Source organism: Dromiciops gliroides, chromosome 5 (assembly GCF_019393635.1).
Source record: "Dromiciops gliroides isolate mDroGli1 chromosome 5, mDroGli1.pri, whole genome shotgun sequence".
NCBI lineage: Eukaryota > Metazoa > Chordata > Mammalia > Microbiotheria > Microbiotheriidae > Dromiciops > Dromiciops gliroides.
In genome coordinates, this window is record NC_057865.1 from 106,191,635 (window position 1) to 106,208,932 (window position 17,298).

The window sequence follows — 17,298 nt, forward strand, 5'->3', positions numbered from 1 at the left end:
TAAAAAGCAAAAGATTAAATAAGTTCTCTTCCTTTTCAAAAAAATTTATTTTTTCAATGAATGAAAATCCATTCTCTCCCTCTCATCTTCCTTTCCCCCCTATGGAAAGAAAAAACGCATTAAAAACGCTTCCTTTTGCACCCATTCTGGGTCCATCCCCTCTCTGTCAGGAGGTAGGGCAGCAAGCTTCATCAAATGCTCTTGGTTATTGTTGATCAGAGTTCTTTTTATAGTGTTGTTACTATATAAATTGTTCTCCTGGTTTTGTTCACTTCCCTCCAACAGCTCATGTACCTTTCCAGGTTTCAATGAAACTATCCCCTTCATCATTTTTTATGGAACAATAATATTCCATTACATTCAGAGACCACAATTAGGAGAGTCATTCCCCAGTTGATGGGCACCTCCTTAGTTTCCAATTCATTGCCACTACAAAAAGAGCTCCTATAAACAAACCCTCAGAACCGCTGAAAATCATTTCCCAGATGCCTGATGACTCACAGAAGCTCTACTATGCTTCCTGTATCTCAGGGAAAGCTGTTCTAGTTGGTTCAGAAAGAAAATCCCCTTTATTCTCCTTGTGCTTTCTCTCAAGTGCTTTATGGAAAGCACACTGTGGCTATGCAAATATTCATTGAATGACTAAATCAGACTTGATTACAGAGGCTTCTACATATCAGCTGAAATCTGAATTCATTTATTTGTGCCACAGGCTAGAAAGTAGACAGATTCCACTGACCCCGACCCCTTCTCTTCTTCCCCAACAAATTAAAAGTTGTTAAAAATTTGACTTCTTGGGACTGGCAGGATCTGTTATAAATCTGGGCACTATTCCCAAAACCCAACCAGGTAAAATAGTTAGAACTGCTGAAGGCTTTAGACATAATTAAGATTAAGTTTCACTTAATTCTGTATACATCCCTTCCAATTTATTTTGGATACAACTAATTGAGAACATTGATGAAAAGTTAACATTACTATATTACCATGGGCAAGGATAAGTTGACCTACCTCTCTAAATCCCAGTGTAGCATTTCCACTCTGCCTCCTATTCCATAGGAGGTAGGCTGCTGTTATCACCTGGCCTGCATGGAAGCGGGAAATGAGATGTGTTTATTAGCATTCTCTCTTTTCCTAATAACTCGAGTGGGTGAAGAAGCCCCCTTAGCTATCTGACTTCTCTACAAAAGCAGGATAAAAAGTCACCTATCAAACAACTGTCTTCTTACTCCTTAATTCCCTGGGTTACTCAAAGGATACTGGTTAGGTTGAATGTATATAAAAGGCAAATATGAGCGTATGAAAATAGAAGACCAAAAAAATAAGGATTTCCATTTAGACTTTTCCTTGTTTCCTAAGCTTATTTCTTTTTTTGTTTGTTTGTTTTTTTTTTGTGGGGCAATGGGGGTTAAGTGACTTGCCCAGGGTCACACAGCTAGTAAGTATCAAGTGTCTGAGGACAGATTTGAACTCAGGTACTCCTGAATCCAGGGCTGGTGCTTTATCCACTGTGCCACCTAGCCGCCCCCCTAAGCTTATTTCAACTAGGTATTACACTTAAATAAGACACTCCTACATCATTTTATGGTTTACATGAATTATTACACATATTTAATTCTTATAACAACCTTGTGAAGTAGAATTGGCTTATTATTTTGGACAAGGGGATAATTCCCCATATTACAGCTGAGGCAATGAAAGTCAAGAAGAGATTCTTAGTTGGCCAAGGTCATACAGCTGTTGAGATTCAAACTCAGGTCTTCTGATTTCAAGTCCAATATTCTTAGATTATATTACACTGTAGATCAGGGGTGGGGGGGAAGTTTGGCAGTACTTCTCTAGGAAAAGGAATGCTGATAGTGTATGGTGGGTGTGGGTGTGTGTGTGTGAAGGTTGAAAGGGAAAATGACAGTCAAAAATTTTTGATCATTTTTGCTAATGGTGGGGTAAAGAGGTATGGATAACTTTATCAGACATTCAGTACATCTAGATTACTGGCATCAGGCCACAGTAGTTGCAGTTGCTCCTTAAGCCTTTCTTTGAGTAGTTGTAAGCACTTTCCCCTTCCCTATAGTCCCAGATGTTAGGCAACAAGTTGTAAAGAAGGCAGAAAGACAAATAGCTCCAACTCTAGGTTTTGGCTCACTTAGGTGTGTTCTGCATGCTAACTAATAATGCCTTACCTTTGAATGACAACTTTTTAGACTCCTTTTTTTTTCTTGTTTTTTTTTTTTTCTGGTGAGGCAATTGGGGTTAAGTGATTTGCCCAGGGTCACGCAGTCACACAGCTAGTAAGTGTCAAATGTCTGAGGCCGGATTTGAACTCAGGTACTCCTGACTCCAGGGCCGGTGCTCTATCTACTGCACCACCTAGCTGCCCCAACTTTTTAGATTCCTAACCTTTGTAATGATTGGAATGACGACACCTGCTGGAGACTTACTGTAGAAAAGCTCCGCCATGAAAGGAAGGTCTTTGAGGGCAAGACCATGTGTCTTTTCTTTGGTGTCAGGAAGTGACGTTTGCTGGTGGGAGGAGGAAGGGGGAGCCGAGCACTCTGTCTCTCTCTTTCCTTTGGACTCTGGTGGAGAGTGGAGCTAGAAATGTGCTCTCCCTTTAATAGATAGATGAATGTAGGCCTTTCTCTCTCTCTTTACCAAATTCTTATTCTCCTTAATAAATGCTTAAAAGCCTAACTCTTTCTAAAGCTTATATTTTATTGGCAACCACTCATTAGATATTTTAGACAGACTAGCTAGAATTTTAGCCCTTAACTTGACTATCTTTTTTTTTTTTTTTGCGGGGCAATGGGGGTTAAGTAACTTGCCCAGGGTCACACGGCTAGTAAGTATCAAGTGTCTGAGACTGGATTTGAACTCAGGTACTCCTGAATCCAGGGCCAGCACTTTAACCACTGCGCCATCTAGCTGTCCCTATTTTTGATTATCTTAACCCTGGAGACCTGGCTCTACCTCCTTATTTCACTAAGTTCCTTGCTCCTGTGACCTTGTCTAATTCTTACATTACCTAAACTCTTTCGGGCTCAGTTTCTACATCTGTAAAAGGAAGATAACTGTATTTACACTACCTACTGAACAAGATTGTTGTAAGGCTTATGCAAGAATATTTGTGTTGGGGGCAGCTAGGTGGCACAGTGGATAGAGCACCGGCCCTGGATTCAGGAGTACCTGAGTTCAAATCTGGCCTCAGACATTTAACACTTACTAGCTATGTGACCCTGGGCAAGTCACTTAAACCCAATTGCCTCACTAAAAAAAAAAAAAGAATATTCGTGTTATAAACTACAAAGTACTGAATAGAACAGGCAGTCATTACTCTTGGCTGGTAAACCATTTTCACCAAACCAGTCAATCTCTTGGCTTTTAGACCTTTGGCTTATACCAGACCTTTTAGATCTGATTAGTTTCACTGATCTCTCGTCTAGCATTTTTTATACCTCTCTTCCCCTTCTGTCATGGCCATCTCCTTGAAATTCTACTGCCTTGGATCCCTGGACTACAATGCTTCTTCTACTTCTCTAGCTACTCGTTCTACATCCTGCTCCCCTAAAATTCAGCTTTCTGCCCTAGTACTCTTCCTTCTAAAAACTTATTCAATTTCATGGCTTCATCGTTTGTATATGGATAATTCCCATGTCTACATTTTTAGCTGACTCTTCAAATTCCAGTTTCATATCCCCAGCCTTAGATTCTTATCACCTTAAACTCAAATACATATAAAATGCATCTTCACCTACAACTGCCTTCCTTTCCTGATTTTTCTATTTCTGTCAAGGGTATCATTCTTTCTGGTCAGTCAAGCACAAAACTTTAAAACTGTCTTTAACTCTTCCTCCTTTCCCCCACCAAGTCATATTAATTTTTCCTTTGTGATTTTTTTCATATGCTTATTACCAAATCCAAATCCACTGCCACCACAGTAGCCTAATCATGTAATTCAGTTTCAACTACTGTAGTAGACCAAATCTCTCTACCTTCAGTAGCTTTGTATTCTATTCCATTTTGGACACATTGACAAATCTACCTTCTTAAAACTACCACTTTTATATTGGTCCTATTCAAAGACCTTTGGCTTCCCATCGCCTTTAAGTGAAAATTCAAACTTGTTAGCCACCCATTTGAATTCCTCCACAATCCAGGTCCCACATACCTTCTTCTTCTTCTTTTTTTTTTTTTAGTGAGGCAATTGGGGTTAAGTGACTTGCCCAGGGTCACACAGCTAGTAAGTGTCAAGTGTCTGAGGCTGGATCTGAACTCAGGTCCTCCTGACTCCAGGGCCAGTGCTCTACCCACTGCACCATCTAGCTGCCCCTCCCACATACCTTCTTAACTTTCTCACTACTTACCTTACAATTCAGCCAACCTAATCTAAATTCTCTCTCTCCCCTTCATAGGCCATAAACATTTCAGCTGCCAAGGATTTGCCAACATCACTGTCCCTGACTGAAATACTCTTCCCAGCTATTCAAATACTATCCAATAAAGCTTGGATAAAGTTCTATGTCCTCCACTTCAGCCTACGATGACCTCTGGATCATATATTATAGCTAAAAGGAATTTAGGAGATCTAATCTAATCCCCTCATTTTACAGAAGATGAAACAAGCCCAGAGTTTACTTACTTGCCTGTTGCAGCTAATTAGTGGTAGACCAACAAAAACCCAGGTTTTCTGATTGAGTTCAAATTCTTTCTACTACTCCACACTGCCTCCTATAGTTGAGTAACATTTGTTTCTATCACTCTTGTGGGAATAAAGTATTGAATTAAAATTTAAAATATACTACCTTGTGTTATCTCTAGCTTTTAAAATTCTTATTTCTTATCTCTCTAGCTACATAATAAAAATTTGTGATCTTTATACAAGTTCCTTGACAGCAAGGGGGCACAGTATTGTGCTTCTAAGTCACCCACAATGCACTTAATAGATGCCCAATGGTTAAAATAATGACTCAGAAAGCCTTCCAAAACTGAGAATGACTCATATGATATTGCACCTTAGAGCTTTCCAAAGGCTTTTCTCACAACAATTTTTTTTTTTTTGGTGGGCAATGGGGGTAAAATAACTTGCCCAGGGTCACACAGCTGGTAAGTGTCAAGTGTCTGAGGTCACATTTGAACTCAGGTCCTCCTGAATCCAGGGCGGGTGCTTTATCCACTCTGCCACCTAGCTGCCCCCTCTCACAACAATCTTGTGTGAGGTTGTTAATTCGAGTATTATTACCTTCACTTTACAAATAAGAAACTAGGGGCAGCTGGGTGGTGTAGTGGATAAAGCACCAGCCCTGGATTCAGAAGGACCTGAGTTCAAATCTGGCCTCAGACACTTGACACTTACTAGCTGTGTGTGACTCTGGGCAAGTCACTTAACCCTCAATGCCCTGCAAAAAACAAACAAAAAAAAAAACAAATCAAGAAACTGAAGTTATTTCCCTCCCACATTTTAAGAGATTTGCTCTTAAATATTTTAGGTAGCATTTGAATCTAGTTCTCCTGACTATTCACTATGCAGTGTTGCCCCAAATCAATAAGAGCACAACAGACAGGAATAATATGTACATTCCTTTTTATTTAATACAACACAGACACATGACACATATAAAAGAAAAAAAAAAAGGAACACTCATGTAAAAGGGCCCTGCCACAAAGGAAGGACAGGAAACATCTACAACTGAATCAAATAAGGCTCCTGTTTTAAAACAGGGGGCTGCTAGCTATGTCTGGAATATGAGCAAGGCTGTTGCCAAAAAATAAAATAAAAAAAAAAAAAATCCCTGCACTGTTTGAGGCATATCCATAGAGTTAATTTACTACTTTCACAGATTTGTATTTAGGAATGTTCAAGCCCTCTTGCCCCACTAAAAGATACTAGAATGCTATGGGATGACTAAGATGTTTTGTAAAATAAAACTGCTTTAAGCACTTCTTATAGAACTCTGAAAAGAAGAGTTCTTAAAAGTAGATCTTGGAAAATGAAGAACAGTCCATATGACTATTTTGTGAGCCCAGAAGAATCCTCCATTAGAGTAGCTCTTTAATATTCAGCTTCCCAAGGGTTAGGTTCTATCCTGCACAACTAAGAATGCAGGTGGCAGGGGGTAGTGGGAAGAGGAGGTTTAACTTCCTAGTAGTAATGTGGTAGCTAGTATCCAATCAACTATTAGAAGGGATAAAATGGAAATACCTATGCTCAGTGCAGGGTTTTAGTAGCAGCAGTTTGATCATATTCCCACTCTACCAAGAGCTGGAAATTAAGCAAGCACCAGGTTGTCTTGAAAAGAGCCTTATACACACACCCCCCACACACATACCCCCATACAAATACACAAATCACCACCACCCCCCTTTATTTAAATTTTTTTTTTTTTTACTAAAATAATACAAAAAAGGGAGACGGGTGTATTTACAAAAATCCATGGCTGGTACAGTACATAATTTTTAAGACACACTAAATGCTACAATCTTTCAGGTCCTGAGATTATTACAAAAATCAACTCAAAGCTTGTGTTCAGGTCCAGTTTTTAAAGGAGAGAAAAAAAACCCCAAATATTAAGTCACACACTTGTTTAGAATTACAGTATCCCTTCAAGTTAGCAAAAGCATCTCCCTAAAAAACAAACACAATATAGTAATTAGTGCCTATCAACAAGAGCAGCTGAAATAGATTATTCAGGCCCCTTCCTTCAAGGTTGGTTTTGAAGCATGCTGGTATCATATACGAAGTGTGGAGGTGGCTGGAGAAAGAGGAATATGTATATTGGAGGCAAGTGAAGTGACATCCTACTTTTCTATTACTAAACAAAGGCTTCTTCCCCACATCAATATTCATGCCTGAGGGGGTAGGGGTATTAGCTGAAGCTGAATAAAAAGCTGAGTAGGATAATTACTTCAAAACAATTGCAATATATAGATCTCTAGTCCCAAAACAATTTTTACACATGTGTATTATCTTTGCTATTAAAAAAAAAAGCGTGTGGGGTGTGTGTGTGTAGGGGGGGGGGTTAGTAGTCTGTTTTAGATCCTAAGGAAGGCTTTAAGAAACATTTGTAAGCTGGGCAAAATAACTGTTCACCAACCAATCTCCTTTCCTCAGCCTTTCAGCTAAACTTGACAACTATAAGCAGACAAAACCCCCTGGGAAAGCCCTCCAGCTTTGCACATTCTTATTTGTTGGGAGAGTAATTTGCTACTTTTGATAGACTATACAGTTAAATTTTGAAAAATGGAAAAGTGGTGGTAAACAAAGCATACTGCAGTTTAAACCCTTTCACTGGGAAGGTGGCTAGTGGGGAGAGGACATGAGTTACATTCCCTAATTTTGAAAGTTTGTTAGCTCTACTGTTGCAAAGATTCTTTTGCTGAGGTATATGAAATTATGTAGGTATATCCAGGATTAAAAATAATGTATTAAGGGGGCAGCTAGGTGGCGCAGTGGATAAAGCACTGGCCCTGGATTCAGGAGGACCTGAGTTCAAATCCGGCCTCAGACACTTGACACCTACTAGCTGTGTGACCTTGGGCAAGTCACTTAACCCTCATTGCTCCTCCCCCCCCCCCCAATGTATCAAAAAGCTAGTGGTCAAATTTCCAGCTAGTCAATTATATGAAACAGTAATTGTTGAGCAGTTCCCACCTACCAATGTCATTTCTAGTTTGTACTGAAGGAGTTATTAATGTTCTAGAAAATTATCTAAGGCAAAACCAAGAGAATTAAAACAGAATTGAACAACTCTAGTTGTAGGGATAGGTTGAAGGTGAAAGTTGAAATGTAGTAGATTGGGCAAGTGGTGGAGATGCCATATAGTAAAGATGTGGCCAGTCTGCTTACCTTTGTTGCTTGCAGACTTCAAAACATGGTTTGAAGAAGATGTTAACAGTCTAATAAATCTACAGGCTTTAAAAAGATAATTATTTTCAACCTACCCTGGGGTAATGGTACCTTATTTTTCCTTTCATTAGGTTTTCATTAGTCCACTTGTAAAAAAAAAATTAAAACAGAATTAGAATAACTTGTAAAAAAGCTAACTAAAAACAGTACAATTCAACACTGAAGTCACCATTCTTGTTAGGTAATATGGGAGTGTGTGAGAACGAAGGAAAAATCAATACAGCCAGCAATAAAGGGCTCAACAGGCCTGTTGGAACCAGATCTCTAAAAACAGAGACTTGAACAATTCTACCCATTTCTAAATAGTAGTGGATGTGAATGAGGCAGGAAAGAGCAATAAGAGCCCCCATAAAAAAACTGCACCTCTGCTTCTGAGAAAAGAACAATCCTGCCAATTGCTTTCTCTGGGATAGAAGCTGTCATTATTAGTACTTTATCACAGTTGAGAAACCTGCTTCGTAGTAATAGAAACGAAAAAAGTTTTAGTCACCCACTGAAACCAAGTAAACCACTTTAAATCCTGGACACAGATACCTACATAATTACATCTCTCTTCTCAACAGGCATACATGTTTGGCTAACAGCTTGGAAAAGCACCAGAAGTTCTGATATACTATGAAATGGAAATCCATTGAAAGTGGAAGTAAAAGCAGTAGGACACGAGATAAAACAAAGGTAGATATTTCTATCACTAAAATTTACTTTTGAACAGCTAGTATTTCAGGATGTGAGAGAATGTGATTTTATTTTAGGAAATATGAATATGGTCTGAATCACTGAAATAGCTTTTTAAAAACTTTTAAGAAAAATAGTTCTGGTCTCCCAATATGGTACTCTAGCAAGGGTACAAAGAATGTTTACAAGTTCCTCAACTAAGATATGATTGGATTGGATTATATTTTGGACCCTAGTCTTTGCTTTGGAATTGAATGGGAAGAGAGTAGTTTGCTAAAATTTCATTCTGGAGAGACAAATGTGCCAGTTGAATTGATTGATGGACTATTTAAGCACAACAACAAAGATTAGAAAATGTGAAAATGTGGATTGATGGGAGAATAGGAAGGTAAGAATTATGGATTCAGTTTCCAAAGCTATTTCCAAATCAGTTATACAGAAACAAAACTCTGGCTTTTTGATTCAGTTCTGCAAAAATTTGTACGCCTTATTATTTGAAACACTCTCAGTAATAAACATCCCACTGAAAAAATTTTAGTTCAACAACCCAAAGCCATTTTGTGATATTAACTACAGTCTGGCACCGGTGAAAGGGTTTGCATTTTGGTTTTTAATATAAAGTTCACATTTCAAGGTTAAACAAACAGAATTTCTCTCTTTCCTTGAAGAACACACATTCAACAAAACCTTTTGCCTTAATTCTTTGGGTAGAAGTCTAACATGTTATTTGAGAAATGGGTAAAGAGAAAAAAAATGATATGATACTGGGAAACAAAGAATACACTTATCTGCATAGTTGATATTAGTGACAACTAAGGCTTTATCTGGAAAAAAACCAATAATACAGCAACCAAAAAAGATCAGTTTTTAATCGCTAGAAACAAACTAATTGGTCCTTGGAAAACTTTGCAAGCTAAACCAGATGCTTTGCTTGACTTGGGCCTGGGTGCTCTGTCTCCTGATTTATTTTGGCTAGACAGTCTATATTCCTCTCCTTACTTCTCTTGACTGATACTGATCCTGATCATGTGCTACAGTCTGAAATCTACATACTTGCCCTAATGGCAATTATTCAGCATTTTTACTGTTCCTCAAATTCATACTTCCTATTGGATTTTTATGATGGTTAGAAACATATTTGCTACTTGACAAATAGGGATGAGGAAAAAAGAAAAACATGATTTGATTTTCTCTTGTGAGCTGGGAAAAACATACATTCCCTCTCATGACAGAGAATAATACCTCTTCTACCTTTCCCATATCCCTGTGTCCCATATAGCCAATGAAACACATTCTTGGGCTTTTCTGAGAACAGAGAAGCAGAACTTTGTCACCAATGGAAATGGGAGTGTATAGAGCTGCTTATGCACATGACAAAAATACAAGAACAAAGTGTTTGCCCCTTCAGTACAAGGCTGGCCAAGCATTCTACTCACCCAAATAAAATTGTTACAGGTGACTCTGATGTCTGATGCATGTGTAGAAGAACTAAGACTCAATTATGTTCATTCCTAGAAAAATCCATTCTAAATTGTCTCCCAAATTCTTCTCATCTTTAAATCCAAAATCCTGCCAATCTCTAAAAAAAAAGTAGTTTGGTCTGACAAAATTAGCTCTAGAGGAAGAAAATAGCCACCTTTCAAGATTATTATTTACCCCTAAAGCCAACCAATTACAGGCTTTTAATTCATTTGCCATGTCTCAGCCCAGTAGCCATAGCCATCTAGTCAATGGCAATGTTAACTTGTGATAATGACAATTCAGTTACAGGAAGCAGTAGAGTACAGTGTCACTGTTGTACATTCTATTTTTTTAATCTTTAGAAAATAATCAAATTATGTAATAATTTAAAAACTAATTTGGGGTTTCCCAAATTCAAATCTACTTCCACACTTTACAAAAACACAACTCTATTCAGATACATGATACACTTATTGTGCAATCAGTAAATGTATTTCCAGTTCAAACATAAATATTTTTCTCACCAGGAATAAAGAGAGTGTATTAAAATATCAAATCAGTGTCTAGATTAGACTTTCATTGATTTTTCAAAATGTTAAAAATGTTATGGTACTTTTAGACCCATTATGGGGGAACAGTTATTCAGCCTTTACAAGAAAACAGTAAGAATACTTTGCACTTATGTAGGAATTTTAGAGAAACTAAAAATTCTTTTGAAATAGTAAAGTTTCATGATATCCCTGGGAGGTAGGTGAAGATTATTATACCCAATTTTCTGATGGGTAATCTGAGGCACGAAGGTTAAATGATTTTCCCCTAAACACAATAAACCAATGGCAATGCTTATGACTGAACCCAGAAGACCTGAAATCTGTTCTAACTATATAATGCTACGAGGGACTGCTCCTTTCTTCCTCTCCTCACCCTTAGGCTTTTCTTCAAGTTAAAAATTTTTAAAGGGAATTTAATGACTACATTAGAGAAGGAAACAATTGGATTCACAAATTAATTCACCTCAAACTCTCAACCCAAAATAATGAATTCCTTTATGAAAAACAAGCTATACTTTGTTTTTAATCGTTACAAAGGAGAATTTAGATATAGGGACATATGTGCTTCTTGAATCAAAGGATAACTCTACATAGTCCTGAATCAAGAGCAACATAATGACTGCCTCCTCCTCCCTCCCCAAAAAGACCTAAAAAGTCTAAGCATACTGCAGGGTTCTTTTTTGTGACTGCAGTCTTGAGCATCTGAACCTTCTCTAGTTGTAATTTTATTATTTTTTAAAACATATGTAGCTACATGGATTTTTTTTTTAAAAAACCACCATTTTTCGGGAGAAAATTTAGGTGTTATATGGTGTTTCTTTCCTTAGTGTTTACAAAAATACTCACTTCCCTCAGAGACTGTTTCGGTGTCAAATCCCAAATCTAATTTTTATTTTAGTTTTGCTTTACCCCATGCTCAAATGTATCCAATCACCTTAACTTATAACATACCCTGGTTGTTCCAATACTTCAACAACTAGACATTGCTCATAGCAAAGTCTGAAGTGCCTAAATAACTCAATATATCTAGTGGTGGAGAGTATATTGTTTTCATTCCATTTGTGACAAGAATCTACATGTAATCATCAGAAATAGACTTCTGAATGTTCTTTTCCTATTATATATTCACAAGCATAAACACAAAGCAGTAGCTACGACCATTTGGAAACACAATTCCCAATTACCCATTTCCTAAAAGCAAGAATGTTGGAGGAGAGTGTTCAGAAAGGATACAATGGTACAGCAGCTCCCAGTTTTTATAATATGTATATGCATGTGCATGTGCATGTGCATATGCATACACACACCTTAAACACCCATAGCCATATATATATATTAGGAAAAGGAAGAGTATTTCAGCATAACGTCACCTTGGCAAGTTTAAGATTTTCTTTCCAAATCCCTGACTATTCAGCCTGCATTTTTTAGGATCTCTGAGAACAGTTTCAAAAGGGAAAAAAGAAAAAAAAGAAAAAAAAGGCACTTAACAAAGGACAAAGGCCTGAACAGAGCATATTTTAGAGGGGGACAATAATAAGCATTTTGCAAGTGTGGAGACTGATTAAAATTCAGCAACATTTTACTTTTTTCCTTCTTAAATTTTTTATAAAATAAAAATTGCATAATATTAATTAGTCATTTACCTACTGCATTTGTCTTCTGCTTCATTATTAAAAAACAAACAGGAATAACAACAACAACAACAAAAAACAACCCTTGAGATTGTGTCCCTACTTCAGTTCAGCAGAAATTAGGGAGCTGAAGCATAGGGAGATTTCTCAAGCTTGGTTTGATTACATATTTTACTTATTCTTCTATTTCCATCTTTTAAAATAAGTTCAAAATCCAAACAATCAGAAACAGAATAGAGGGACCACTGTGCTTTCATGGTATACTTTCAAAATAAGACATCTCATTTCTATCCATGAGCAAAATTCTACTATGATCCCCTCTTCCAAATAAAGAACTGTAAACTAGATTAAAGTTTGCTAATACAGTCAAAAGTTCATTTTACAAATGTAGCAGCAAATGTGATAGACAGTTGGAGTCCTAAAAGATGATCCCCAGGAATATACAGTTCTTTTATAAATGGCAGTCTGAGACAATTATAGGATATCTCTATTTTAACTTTCTGAAAGTGTACCAAGTGGAGGTCCAGGGGGATATGGTAATGGGTATAGGAAAGAAACTAAAGATATCTGCTCTTCCTAAACCCTGGGTAGTAAACAACTTAGATCTGCTTTGGGGGGAAAAAGATCCTGGGTTAAAAGTCACTTCTGATAGATTTTTACTAAACAGATGTCAAACCCACAGCATTCATACTACTGTTTCTGTTTCTCCCTTTACTTGATGATAGAATAAACCCCATCCAACTTCCCTCATTAAAACAAACCAACCAATCAACCCAGCAATTTGGGCTACTAACATCCATCACAGGGGTGGTAGACATGGAAGAGTATATAAACATGATCATCTGACTTCCTGATCCTGAGAAAGGAATTCTATAGTTCAAGATTAACCTGGCTTCTTTTCTCCAGGTTGTTTTGAAAAAAATAAAACAAAACAAAAAGACAACTTAATTTATTTTCTCTGGATCTCTCAAGTACATGAGAAGGCATTATTATAGGGTTATCTTTGACATTATTGCTTGCATTTATTTTGGAGGCTCTGAGTGAGCTTGACACTTTGCTCCCATACAGTCCCCAATCTAAGCTCAGTGCTGCTCTGTCAAGAGACAGCTGTACTGGCTATTATTGCTTGTGAATACTGAGGATTTCTTTTTATGTACAATAACAGCTTATATATCATTGAAGGCCATTAAAAAAATATAAGACAGTTCAAAGTAAGCAGTTTAGTCTTCCTGAAACAAGAACCCTACTGAGTGGGATTCAGTTAAATGTGCTAACTCTCCTTTTGATTGGGGCGTTGCTTTTACTCTTACAGAAAAACACTCTTCTTTTCGATGAAATGTGGAATCTACTCATGTCCTTTCCAATAATTTAACATATTTAAAAATCACAAAATTTGATCCTTGCTCAAGTACAAAAGTACAGTCTGATCCACAAGTCCCTATGCACCTGTGCTGAAAACAGTCAAATGAACTGAACATCTTTTCAAGTATGACACAGTGTACAAATGTACATTGTCAAGAATATGGGGGTAGTTCCCAATATTATAATCTAAATATAAAAATGTATTTATCTCTGGGCAGAAATGTCTAATTATATATATCTAGGTGTGCACTGGCCTTTTGACTCATCTTGTACAATATTAAAAGAGGTGGGGAAATAGAACAGAGTATGGTGAGGTTAGTTATGATTTAAAAAAAAAAATCAAAGATCTGAGAAGAATCCTAGAGAGATTAAAGACTGAATACAATGAATCTTGAATGTTTCTGAACCCTTAAAAATAAGGACTCTTCAGATACTTCTATTAGTGGGTATGAAATAACATCAGGAAAAATCATAATCCTATTGTCAGGCAGACACAGGAAAGTCATCAAAGAAATCAATATGGCATGATTTAACACTAGTTAATTCAAGAAGTATTACAGTGTTTCTACTATGAAATTTGAAGTGATGGATTTTAGTAGATCATGGCACAATTAAGAGAAATAGCAAGCTTAGTAACAATCTGAAAGCCCTAACCTTCATCACAGCTAGCCTTAAAACAAAAATCTTACAACTTTTATTCAAATAGATACAAATAGAGAAATTCTTCAAACTGATTTCATATTTTCCACTAAGTTTAGTGAATGTGAGCAAAATGCTGACAACACTAAAATGAAAGACATAGTGGAAAAATATCTCTAAAAAAATTTAACCAAAACTTAAAATAAAATCATGTTAATCTAGCCCTGGAGTTCCTCTCAGCAACTTCTTCCAAAATGCCTAGTAGGGTTGACAAAACACTCACATTTGCATCATGGTAACCTAAATTCTTAGGTTACAGAAGCAAATCAAAGACTTTATCAATGAGCCAGTTTGAATTAACCTTTTCCCTAGACTGTGATCAAGCTTTTAAAACCCAAATATTCAGTTACTTGTTTAAAAAGATGTTCTTTTGTCACAATGTAAAGTCAGCATGACTTTTAAAAAAAATCCAGATTCAAATGTGGTAATTTAATAGTTTTTCAAGCTACAAGGAACTTTTTATATAAAGGTAAATCAGGGTCTGGGTCAGCATATGTACCCTCACAAACCTAAATTAACTATGTGATATGATTTCCTATGAATAACTAGTAGGAAATCTTTTTGTCAGTGTTCTAATGCTGAATGATTTTATTTTAGCTTAGTCTGTAATTTATTATACAAGTGGATTGTATAGAAAAGCCTTTACTTCTGAGCACAGCTGAAAATATGAAAAACATGGCTTTAAAGAAAGCTAAACTTCAAGCAAAGAAAACAGAACAATGTTGTTTGTTTTTTAAAGCTCAAACCAAAAACCAAAGTCAAATCAAGCCAAACAAATCACATATTTCCTCCACATGCCCACTCAAAATCCTGTGCCACTGGTGGTGTGTTGCATATGGAAACAGGCCCAGTGGAGGATTCTCAAACCTTCCGATTGACTCTTGTTAGAACTTCTAGCTAATGAGGCTTTAGGATCTTAACTGCTTCTAATCAATGGCAATAAACTTTAGGCATTTAGGATTTAGGCAGAAGAGATGGGCTGTGAAAATCTTCACAAAAATTCCTTACTATACATAATGATACTAGCCCCATTGTTCTCTTAGGAACCATGAATTTTTTAATGCTGACCTAAAACACTCAAAATATGACTCACACAAAATGGCTGCCAAAGAACAATTATATACACTGATTACTGTCTAAATCAAAAGTTAATCTGAAGTACCACTATCGAAATGAAAAAAGAATTCTGTTAACTAATGTGAATTTAGGTTAAAGAGAATCATATTATTAGAGTAGCAAGGACTGAGACCACCACAGCAGGAACACTGTCCCTGAGGGTTTCCCAACTTTCAGAAGAGAAAAATATATCAGTAACTATATTTAAAAAGAGTGGAAATTAAGAATTGACCAATTAATAGCAGACAAATAAAATACCAGCCAAAATTCATTAAGTACCTGTGTCTACGGGGAAAGTGACCCTTTGATAAAAGGGGATTTTACATCTTTACATTTGATCTGATAAGAGCAAAAGAGACTCCATTTTCTTATCATCTTTAAAAAATCTAGATGATTTAATACTACATATCAACTGTGCTAAAATAAGGTTCTGGAGAGGGATTATTATTATTCCTCTTTCCTGCAGCAACCTCAGTCCACCTTGTATACTGTTCTACATGGAGGGATTGCTACATGCTGGAGATCCTGCATCAGTAAAGAAGGTTCAAGTTTGATCAGGATTTTTGAGGATATAGTATTCATCTACTATCTGTATCAGACACTGGACATGTTAATGGGTTCTCTGTGGCAAATTTATTCTTTGCTGCATAGGCCACTCAAGCAGACATGATCATTACTCCTGATAAGCTGGTCTAATTTCAGATATATTGTACTAAAATATTTTCTCTTATTATGAAATTATATCTGCACCCAGAGTGGTCAAGCCCCAACCCCAGGATGGATGAAATTCACCCAAATCTGTTCAAATTCCTTCTTCCTCCCCTGGGGAAAATCAAGTTTGTACTTCTGTGGGTTTGACAACTGAATCACGTTAAAGCCAGTTAGCATTGTAACTTTGTCTTTCTGTAGAAGAGAACAAGGTCTCTAAGTCTGCACAAAAGCCCTTCTTCCTCCTGCACCTGGCTTTGATCAAGTATTGTTTTTCCGTTCCTTTTCCTCCTCACCACAGTGCTCTGGACGAGAGAATGTAAACATTGACAGAAACAGCAGCCCTGTGACCACATAAGTACTTTCCCATCAGGTAGATCCCATCAGCCAATCAAATGTTTCAACTCCTTTGCTAGCTGGGAAGTCACTGAGTTTTCCGTTGTAATTTAGTGTCCCCTTTACTTTGGCCTCCATCTGAGAAAGAGAAAACAATGGGCCAGTGAGTGGAAAGATACAAGTTAGAACCAAGTATTTTTTTTTAAAATCACAGGCAATTTATAAGATACGTGTAACATTTCATTTCTGCAAAGGTGAATCATACCTTAAAAAAGAATATTTAAATCAATTAATACCAAAGTAGTATAAAAATGGGGATACTGAAGGTTTCTTTTAATGTCAAATTGATGAATTTATATTGAGGTTCAATTAATTATGAACATACCAGTTGGCAGCGCAGTGGGCAGAGCACCAGGCCTGTAATCAGGACACTTAAGGTCAAATCTGGCCTCAGACATGACCCTGGGCAAATTACTTAACTCCTGTTTGTCTCAGTTTCCCAAACTGTAAAATGATTATTAAAATGATGATGATGATAGGACTAACCTCTCTGGGTACATATGTAGGTTCCATATAAATACTAATTTCCTTCCCTTCCCATGATGGTAATGAACAAATGTGTGAACTACAGCGCACATACTGGGCAAGTAACAGGATTCTATTCATTTGTTCATTTATTTAGTATCTACTGTTTGCCCAATGTCAACACTGTGGGGATTTATAACAGTCATAAAATACCTTCTCTGTTATCAGAGGACCTATCTTTTGATTCCTTTAGGAGACACAGATAATTTACCTCCTTTCAGTCAGTCAAATAGCATTTATTAAGCTCTGACTACGTGCCAGATACTGTACT

At 36.8% G+C, this 17,298-nt stretch overlaps 1 protein-coding gene across 2 annotated transcripts in view; it reads right to left on the reverse strand.

Moving 5' to 3' along the window:
• Positions 1-5,452: 5,452 nt before the first annotated feature.
• UBN2 (ubinuclein 2) overlaps positions 5,453-17,298 on the reverse strand; it is a 119,284-nt gene continuing 107,438 nt past the window's right edge. For both annotated transcript variants that reach the window (XM_043965300.1, XM_043965299.1), the window contains one exon: positions 5,453-16,580. In XM_043965300.1, coding sequence (XP_043821235.1) covers positions 16,531-16,580 — 50 coding nt within the window. In that variant the 3' untranslated portion in view covers positions 5,453-16,530. The remainder of the gene's footprint in view (positions 16,581-17,298) is intronic.